General features: G+C 47.7%; 1 protein-coding gene across 1 annotated transcript in view; it reads left to right on the top strand.

Annotated features, from left to right (window-relative positions):
• Positions 1-3,751: 3,751 nt before the first annotated feature.
• STOX1 (storkhead box 1) overlaps positions 3,752-10,335 on the top strand; it is a 51,903-nt gene continuing 45,319 nt past the window's right edge. The window contains exon 1 of the mRNA XM_081227685.1: positions 3,752-4,090. Within this exon, the coding sequence (XP_081083811.1) occupies positions 3,781-4,090 (310 nt within the window). The 5' untranslated portion in view covers positions 3,752-3,780. The remainder of the gene's footprint in view (positions 4,091-10,335) is intronic.

Below are 10,335 nucleotides of genomic sequence, written 5' to 3'. Positions count from 1 at the left end.
AATGGCATTGTGACTTCCCTGGTGGTCCAGTGGTTAAGATTCCGTGCTCCCATTGCAGGTGGCACGGGATTGATCCCTGGTCAGGGAACTAAGATCCTGCATGTCATGAGGCACGGCCAAAATAAAAATAAAAATAAAGTATGCTGCTGCTGATTTTAAAGAAAAAAAGAAAGAAAGAAAAAGGAAGTGGCATTAAATGTCCTCCCCTTTTTTTTTTTTTTTTTTTTTGTAGTATGCGGGCCTCTCACTTTTGTGGCCTCTCCCATTGCGGAGCACAGGCTCCAGACGCGCAGGCTCTGTGGCCATGGCTCACAGGCCCAGCCACTCCCTGGCATGTGGTATCTTCCCGGACCGGGACACGAACCCGTGTCCCCTGCATCGGCAGGCGGACTCTCAACCACTGCGCCACCAGGGCCCTCTGATATAAGTTTTTGAGAGCATTTTTTGAACAAGTATTTGCACATGGTAAACATAGTGGAAAATAAGCCTCCCTTTTACCCTGTCCCCTGTTTCTTTCTCTGGAGGTAACCACTCTTATCACCAGCTTCTTATGTACCCTTCCAGAGATCTTCCAGCCACACATGAAAATATGTGCCCTTTTTCTTTCTTTTTCTTTCCCTTTCTTTCTTTCTCTCTTTCCTTCTTTTAAAAATCATACTAGACCTATTTAGTTTTCTTTTTTTTTTTTTTTTGCGGTATGCGGGCCTCTCACTGTTGTGGCCTCTCCCATTGCGGAGCACAGGCTCAGCGGCCATGGCTCACGGGCCCAGCCGCTCCACGGCATGTGGGATCTTCCCGGACCGGGGCACGAACCTGTGTCTCCTGCATCGGCAGGCGGACTCTCAACCACTGCGCCACCAGGGAAGCCCTAGTTTTCTTTTTAAATTAAAATATATATATGGGATATTGTCTTGTCTCAGCATATAAAGTTTTGTCTTATCCTTAATGACTGCATAGCATGCCATTTGGATTTGTATATAATGTTAGAATTACTTTGTCCTTTCTCAGGCATAGAGTCCACTGGGGGGGGGGAAATCCTTCCATCTTGAGACTTTCTAGTTTTTAGTTTGACTATTCTGTGCCTCTTTAAGTGGAGAATGATAACAAATCCGTCTTCTAAAATGTTTGTGTCTGGTCTGCAGAGACCCCAAAGATGGAAGGCCCTTGAGAAGTCCCAGTTTCTCTAGTTTTGCCATGTAATACAGGCCATTCAGGTTGGAGGCTTACAGTTTTCCTCTTAACTTTTAAGACATGTTCCATTTTGTAGGAGTTTGGAAATATTTGGATGGTAGCTGATCCTTTGGGAAAGCAAGTGACTATGTAGTTGACTGTAGTTTAAAAGTTTCCCCCTCACATTCTTTCTCCCTTCTTTTGTTAATTGAACTAGCTTAAATAAAATGATAGGACAAATTTCACACATCTGAACAAAAGTTTCCACAGTTTAAGGCAGCTCTAGGGCTTCCCTGGTGGTGCAGTGATTGAGAGTCTGCCTGCCGATGCAGGGTACACGGGTTCGTGCCCCGGTCCGGGAAGGTCCCACATGCCGCGGAGCGGCTAAGCCCGTGAGCCATGGCCACTGAGCCTGCACGTCCGGAGCTTGTGCTCCGCAACGGGAGAGACCACAACAGTGAGAGGCCCGCGTACCGCAAAAAAAAAAAAAAAAAAAAAAGGCAGCTCTACCTCATAATTTCAGGCCATGAAACCTCATAGCTGGGTCTACCTGCCAGTAGCCTTGCAGCAACAGGCCTTGCTAGTAAGGGCCTGATTGTCTCTGTTTATTTCCAGTTCAAATTCTTGGGACAGAGACTCAAGCTCAGGACAACTTTTCACAGCAGACCACAGGTCCAATGAGTCAGGGTGATGGTCTCCTGCTTCCCCCTCTAGCCAGCTGTGTGGGGAAGGAGACACTGGGATCTCTGCCTCACCACCAGCAGCTTTGTCCTCATGGGCAAGCTGCCTAAACTGTCTTTTGTTTTTTTTGTGGAAGATGGGCCTCAATATTACCCCTTTCAGAGGGTTAATTTTGAAGATAAAATTAGATCACACATGTAAAACTTAGTACAGTTCTAGGCACAGAGCAAGCTGAGAGTAAATGGGAATTATCATTATCATTATTATGGAAAAGACACTGTAGTAGATGCTAGAGATACAGAGATAAAAGTCATAATTCCCCAGGCTGGGGAACACAGGAAAGTCATCTTTATCATGACGGAGACGGGGAGCTTGGCCCTCCCTGTGTAGGCTATACAGACATAGACATTTAGTTCATTTGGGCTCTCTGCTGTATTTACCCATCCATCCATCCATCCATCCATCTCAGAGTCAGACTTCAGATGTGAGATGGTTTCTTGGGTTTGCATGCTTATTTGAACTGAAAATTGTGTCAGACTTATTTGTCATAGGGAACCCTGATTTGGCGGTTGTCTGACTCCATTTCTTACTGTGTGACTGGGAAATACTTCTTAATCCAACCTATCTTCGGTTACCTCATCCGTTTAAAAAAAAAAAGATAGAGATACTAATAGAAGGTAACACAGAGTTGTGAAATTAAGGCCCCCAGCATACAGTGTTCAATAAATGTTAGCAATGGTTATTAACATCACCTATCATTTACCGTGATAAGTGACTCGCTAGGGGCAGAGAGCAGATTATCTCGAATTATTGTAGTTGTTATTGATGATTGATCAGCTGAGGGAGTGGGGATCTGGAACGACCCCCAAGTCTCATCAAGTCCCTCTACTCCCTCTTATAGCACTGATTGTACTAAAAATGTCCTTCCTCTTCTTTTCCGGAGAAGCCCTCACCCAGTGCAACAATAAGGGTTCCAGCCTTTCTGTCCCTCAGCTTCTGAATTGTACCTCATGCTCCGAGGTGCTGGCTAGAGTCTGCTGTGACAGATCACAAGTCCCTCTCCCTTCACTCCTGGGGATTCTTTTCGGAATCCCCATCCCAACCCAGGCCTGAATCCCAGGGATCTCACCACTGCGCCTTGCCAGCCATTGGGGCTGGCACCTCTGGATCACTTTCCGTCCCTTACACTTTAACTCTGTTGGATAACCCAGGAGCGAGACCAGACCCCAGAACCTCAGAAGGTCATGAAAAAGGTCCTTAGAATTGAGTCCCAACTCCTCATTTTACAAGAAAGTAAACTGAGGCCAGAGAGGGAAAGAAACTTATGCAAACTGATTAGCAGACGGAGACTCAAATCTGGGTCTCCTGCTCCCGACCCGAGCGAGTCTGCCCCTCGTGGCCTCTCTCCCTGGGGGCGATCCCAAAGCCAGGGCGACGGCGGCCATCCTGGTCCTCCCGGCTCTGAGGAACCCTGGCCGTACCGTTCGCGCCGCAGTTGGAGGCGGCTCGGCTCCCCGGGGACTGCGGGGCTACCCTAAGGCTTGGAAAAGCCCCAGTGAGCGCCCATCGGGGGAAGAGGAGCTCCGGACTGCCGGGGAGCAGAGAAGTGAAGGGAGTCGCCCGGGGTGGGAGTTCGGGGACTGGGTGGGCAGAGACCTGGCTGGGGTGTGGAGAATGACCTGGGAACTTAGCGCCTGGAGACCACTATTGGGCTCCTGCGGAGGGAGAGCGGTGGCCGTCCCAGCCTGCAAGTCCCGCCCCACCCCCGGCCTGGCGCGTACATCGGCCCCGCCCCCTGGAGTCCCGTTCTCCTGGCAGCCGGCGCCGAGCACAGTAAGCTGATCCCTCCCGTCGGCCGCAGCCGCCGGTGCAGCGCGGTTGCCGAGCCCGGCGATGCGTTAGGCTGCGGGCCCTGGCCGCCGAGGCAGCATGGCCCGGCCCGTGCAACTGGCGCCGGGCTCCTTGGCGCTCGTGCTCTGCAGGCTGGAGGCGCAGGAGGCGGCGGGGGGCGCGGAGGAGCCGGGCGGGCGTGCGGTGTTTCGCGCCTTCTGCCGCGCCAACACACGCTGCTTCTGGAACTCGCGGCTGGCGCGCGCCGCCTCGCGGCTGGCCTTCCAGGGCTGGTTGCGGCGCGGGGTGCTGCTGGTTCACGCGCCTCCGGCCAGCCTGCAGGTGCTGCGCGACGCCTGGTGCCGTCGGGCGCTGCGCCCGCCGCGCGGCTTCCGCATCCGGGCGGTGGGTGAGTGTGGGGCCCAGAGGGGAGGGCGCTCCGCGCGAGCTGCGGGACCGAGCCCCGGCCACCGGGTTGCGTGCGCCCGAGGCTCAACGCTGGGGAGCGGGAGGTGGCGGTGGGGGCCGAGGGGTTGGGAGGACAGACTGAGTGGCTGGAGGAGGGCCGTACTCCTAAGACATTCCCTCTTGCTGGCACACAGGAGCTTCGAAGCCTCTTAAGATATGCCTGGGCGCTGCCCTGAGCCGACTCCAGTGTGACTCCATTCCTCAACTCTTTCAGCCAGTGGAGTGCACAGGGTCCTGGTCGAAGGAACTTTCTACTTGCAAAAGTGATGCTCTAGGGAAAGAGGTTTTGGGCCCGGGGAGACAGAGTTGCGGTCAGGAGACAGGGGCCTCTGTCTCGGCTCCATGGGGGTGCTTAGGAAGGGTGCACCAGGGGCTGGCCAGATTCTACCGATTGTGAACTGGCTTTTTAAAATAATTAATTAATTAATTAATTAATTTTTGGCTGCGTTGGGTCTTCATTGCTGCGTGCGGGCTTTCTCTAGTTGTGGCGAGCGGGGCCTACTTTTCGTTGTGGTGCGCGGGCTTCTCATTGCGGTGGCTTCTCTTGTTGTGGAGCACAGGCTCTAGGCGCGCGGGCTTAAGTAGTTGTGGCTCACGGGCTTAGTTCCTCAGCAGCATGTGGGATCTTCCCAGACCAGCCCGAACCCACGTTCCCTGCATTGACAGGCAGATTCTCAACCACTGCACTACCAGGGAAGTCCATTTGTTTGTTTGTTTCAAATGACAGACTAGGAGCGGACTACAGGCTGTGGTTTTCCTGCCCTGCTGTACTGGATGCTGTGGTGGTCTTGGATCAGGGCCTAGCGGAAGGTTTGGGGTTGTTAACTGCTAGGGAAAAAGAAATAACAAATGGCGCTGTGGACACATCCCATCCCATTACCTAAATAGAGAGAGTTCCTCCTTTCCAATCTTTTCAGAGAGCCCGTTTGTTAGGAGACAGACAGCAGCTTTTTGCTTGTATAAAATAGCTTCTCATTTGAGAACTTAAACCACTGCACCGCCAAGTGGTCTCTGTTAACCTACTAAACTCAGGTGGGTGTCAGCTCCTTGTCACAGGCTGGTTCTGTCTGCATTTAGTGGGGTGGTGAGGACCATTTGATGGTGTGCTGTTGACAAGTCACCAGTTGTTCCAGCCCCAAATTTTGACACCTACCAAGCAACCCCTCTCTGTCTCAGCCCATAAATCATCCTAGGAGGAGGGGGAGGAGAAGGAACAGCAAATAAAAAACATCTGTTTTAGTCCCCAGGTGTAAAGCAGCAGGGTAGCATGAGGCACTTGATGTTGTGTATTATCTAGTCAGAGATGACGTCTCCACATCCCAGGCCAGTGAGGTTACACCTTGGCTTCTCACCTCCATGCATCCAGTTCTATGTGGTACCTCTACCCCCGACCCCCACCTTTCTTCCCTTAAGCGCAAAAAAGAGCTCAGTTGCAAAGCCACATGCACACATTTCACTTCCTTTTATTTGCAGGAGTGAGTGAAGAAAATAGGTTTCTGGCGTTGACAGCGGTGAGCCAAGTAGCCAAGCCAAAATTCTTAAAGGGGAAGGGGTTTTTCGGACAGACTGGATGAAAAACTCTTTTCAGTTCTGTGTCCTCGGGTTTTTCTGGTTTGAATTAGTGGTTGCATTCTCTCGTTCCCCCACCCCCTTTCAGAGGGTGAGCGTAGAGTACATTGCAGAGAGGGAGTGGATGGGCTTGGGGTCTGGACCTGAGGGTGAAATAGAGAGGGCCTGTGCTAAGCCAGAGGCAGCCGTGATGCCACCACCTGGGGTCCAGCCAGCAGTGGTGAATGCTGGTTCCTGGGTTGGCCCTGTGTTCTGCCATCTGAAAGATGCAGTGGACAACGTGAACGTATTATCAAGTACTCTGATTCTCCACCCACTAGGTAGTGCTGCCTTATTGCACAATTCAGGATGTGATGGACACTGTAGTCGGTGGAGTGTGCAATACAGTGGTCTTTACACTGGGTCATCTCCCCTGATGTGGGGCTCTTGGCAGGAATGATTTTGAGGTTTTTAACAGAGTCCTGATAAGAATTTGGACATTTAGCTGTAATTTGTACAAAACCAGCTCTTAGGACATTTTGAGGAGCAAAACAGGGAAAGATCTTATTTGATGCTAGTCGGTGGATGCACATGGGGAGGGAGGTTTGTTTTGAATAGAGTTGCTAATTACTACTCTCACTTGGGGGTCCTTGGGTCAGATCAAAGGAGAGGAGGCATCAGTGCAGCTCTTGGGTCATCTTAAGAGTCCCAGAAGGTGCTGAAGGCAGGAGGAGCTGACTTCTCCCAAAGAAACTGGAAGTTTCAGTCTGCTTGCTTTCCCAAATCTGGCATTATTGGCTTCCAGAGGCTAAAATGGGTATCCAGGAAGGCAAGGAAGACCAGCTGAGAACTATTGCAGGTTCTCATTCCACTCTTGCTGTTACTTTGTGGGAAAGAGCAAAATTCTAGAAAAAGACAAAAGAATCAATTTGGTCAGATCAATTTGGTCTCTTTGCTATAGATTTTGTTGTTGTTTTGTTTTTTAAGGCTCACTCCTACATAAGAGCATTTGGGCGTAGGGAATGTTGCTTATCTGCTCAGAGAAAATGCAGGGAGGGGAGGTGGGGTGGTCATCAGCTTTATAAACCCACTGTGCTCCACGGGTCCTTCTCCTGGGCTTCTGGACCTGGGGCTCATGGAGGCCTCGTAAGATATGAGGAAGGAGCGCCGTGGCCGAGCAGACAGGAGCAACCTGAGCCCCAGGGACAGACCTGAATTTAAGGTCTGCAGGACTTTATGTTTTCTCCATGTTTTGTGCCTCTTCTTTCCCTCTTCACTTTCTCTACCTCAGCTTTACTCTGATGAGAAAAATAGTTTCCAGGCTGACAGCATTTCCCTAAAAAGGGGACAAAGGATCTTTAGCAGGATCACCAGGAGCTAACTCTTCTTTTGTGCTCTAGTCCTCAAGTGTTTTCTGTTTCTCTTTTTTTTTTTTAAATTAGCAAATGACCTTAACAAATGAAAGGGTTGAGCTCTGGAAGCTGGAGGGAGTCCTCTGCTTCCCAGGCTGAGCCACTGCAGGTGGTACAGGTGGGGGACACCTGTGTTTGTTTGGGTGAATCTGTTCTTGCTAGAGGGCCACACCCACTGGGGAGTTGAAAGGTTAATCATGGCCTCCTGGGGTAAGGGAGGGATGGCTACTTGGCCAAAGTAGTTTGTTCCTTGAAATTTATAGCTGAGGTATCCCCACTCTTTTAGATGAAAGGCTCGGTGTGGCCTTTCATCTTTTTTCATTGAAAGAAAATAAAAATAAAAATGCCTGTGGGGAGTTCCCTGATGGCCTAGTGGTTAGGATTCTGGGCTTTCACTGCCGTGGCCTGGGTTCAGTCCCGGGTCGAGGAACGGAGATCCTGCAAGCTGTACAGCGGGGCTGAGAAAAGAAAAAAAGAAAAAAGCCTGTGGCTTCTTCAAAATACTTGCTTCATTAATGTATTCATCTGCTAGGTACTGTTCTCATTTTTTTCTATGTTTTAATGTATCTTTCAATTAGAGTTGCATGTGTTCTCAGAGAAAATGGAGTCGGCCTGTTTATTTCATATTCAGTTCAAGAGGGGATAGTTGAGGGGCTTCCCTGGCCGTCCAGTGGTTAAGAGTCCACGCTCTCACTGCATGGGGCACGGGTTTGATCCCTGGTCAGGGAACTAAGATCCCACGTGCCACACGGTGCTGCAAAACAAAAACAAAAACAAGTGCCCAGGAAGAGTAGAGGCCAATCACTCTTTTATACTAGGTATAAATTTCAGAATCTATTTGGGGATCTTGTTTGGGAGAAGAACAGCTCAAGGGTACCTGGTGCCTGATGGTACAAGAGTTGGGCAAATGACTTATCCTTATCTGATTTGGGGAGTGTCCAAGGGGAGTGTGTAGAGATGCTGAGCAGAGGGAATTGTCCAACTCCTATTCTTCCTTGTTTCTGAAGTCCTATCATGAATTGGCAGTAGGGCATTCTGTTGGGTTTAGTAGCTAATGGAATTTTTAAAGTGAAATTTGCATTTAGTGAAATGCACAAATCATAAGTGTAGCATTTTATGCATTTTTCAAGTAATATACATGAGTGTAACCCAAGTTTCCAGCAGGATTTAGAACATTACCATTACTCTAGAAAGTTCCCTCTTGCCCCCTCCCAGTCAGCTCTTCCCCCACCCTCAGAAGTAACCACTATTCTGATTTTTTAAACCGTAAATTAATTTTGCTTGTTCAAGAGCTTCAAGTAAATGGAATCATATACTATGTACTCTTTTGTGTGAGGATTCTTTCACTCAGCTTCATGTTTCTGAGATTCATCTCTGTTGCATTACTAATTTGTTCCTTTTTATTGCTGAGTAGAATTCCATTCTATTAATATACCACCATTTATTCATTTACCCCTAGATGAACTCCTGGGATGTTTCCAATATGGCTGTTATGAAAAAGCTTTTTATGAATATTTGTGTACACATTTTTTAAGCTTTTATTTCTTTTGGGTCCTTACTTAGGAGAGGGATTGCTGACTCATTGAGTGGGTTATGTTTAGTTTTATGACACCTTTTTCCAAAGTGGTTGTACCATTTTACACTCCTACCCATGAAATGAGACATTTTGGTTGCTCCACATCATTGTCAACACTTGATGTTGTCGGTCTTTCTAATTTTGGCTATTCCGGTGGTATATAGTGGTATCTTGTAGTTTTAATTTGCATGCCCCAAAGATTTTCTCCTGTGTTTTCTTCTAGAAGTTTTATAGTTTTATGGTTCAATATTTACGTCTATGATCCATTAGAGTTATTTGTGTGAATGGTATGAATTGTAGTTTGAAGTTTTTGGGGTTTTTTTTCGTCATATGGGTGTCCAGTTGTTCATGACAATTTGTTGAAAAGACTAGCCTTTCTCATTGAATTTCCTTTGTAATTTTGTTGAAAATCAGTTTACTATATACGTGAGGGTCTATTTCCATTCATCTTGAGTCTATCCTTTCACCCAATACCGTACTTACTGTACTTTTTAGTAAGACTTGAAATCAGATATTGTGAGTCCTCCAACTTTGTTCTTTCTCCAAATTGTTTTGGCTACTCTAGGTTCTTTGTTTTTCCACATAAATTTTGGAATCAGCTTGTCAATTTCTAAAAAAAAAAAAGAAAAAACAGCTGAGATTTTAATTGGGATTGTATTGAAACAGTAGATCACTTTGAAGTTAGATGCAAAATTCATCCTGGTTTTCCCCAAACTGCCTTGGTTTTAGAAATGATATTCTTGCATCTTGGGAACCCCCTCCATCCCAGGCAGACTGGGATGATTGGTCACCCTTATTTGGGGAGAATTGACATCTTAACAATTCATGAACATGGTATAACTCTGCTTGAGTGTTCTTAATTTCTCTTGGCAATGGTTTGTACTTCTAAGTGTACAGGTCTTGAATATATTTTTTAATTTATGTTCCTAAGAATGTTTTTGGATGCTATGATATATAGAATTACTTTAAAATAAACGTTTTATTTTGGAATTATTCTATTCTATTCTATTCTATTCTGTGCCACAAGGCATGTGAGATCTTAGTTTCCTGACCAGGGATCCAACCTGTGCCCCCTGCACTGGGAGCGCAGAGTCTTAACCACTGGACCGCGAGGGAAGTCCTTGGAGTAATTTTATATTTAAAGAAAAATTGCAAAGATAGTACAGAGCTTTATATTCATCACCCAGTTTCCCATAATGTTTTTTACCTTACCTTTTAATTCACATATAAAATTAACCATTTTTTTTTTTTTTTTTTTTTTTTTGCTGTACGCGGGCCTCTCACTGCTGTGGCCTCTCCCGTTGCGGAGCACAGGCTCCGGACACACAGGCTCCGCGGCCATGGCTCGCGGGCCCAGCCGCTGCGCGGCATGTGGGATCTTCCGGGATAGGGGCACGAACCCGTGTCCCCTGCATCGGCAGGCGGACTCTCAACCACTGCGCCACCAGGGAAGCCCAAAATTAACCATTTTAAGGTATACAATTCATTGGGTTTTAGTATATTCAGAATGTTATGCAATCATCCCCATTATCTAATTCCAAAACATTTTCATTACCCCCAAAAGAAACACTGTACCCACTAGCAATTTATCCCCATTTTCCCCTCCCCTGAGCCCCTGCCAACCACGAATCTACCTTCTGTCTTTATGAA

The sequence above is a fragment of the Mesoplodon bidens genome (genome assembly GCF_964165515.1).
Source record: "Mesoplodon bidens genome assembly, chromosome: 1".
Classification (NCBI taxonomy): domain Eukaryota; kingdom Metazoa; phylum Chordata; class Mammalia; order Artiodactyla; family Ziphiidae; genus Mesoplodon; species Mesoplodon bidens.
This window is presented reverse-complemented; position numbering and strand designations above follow the sequence as displayed.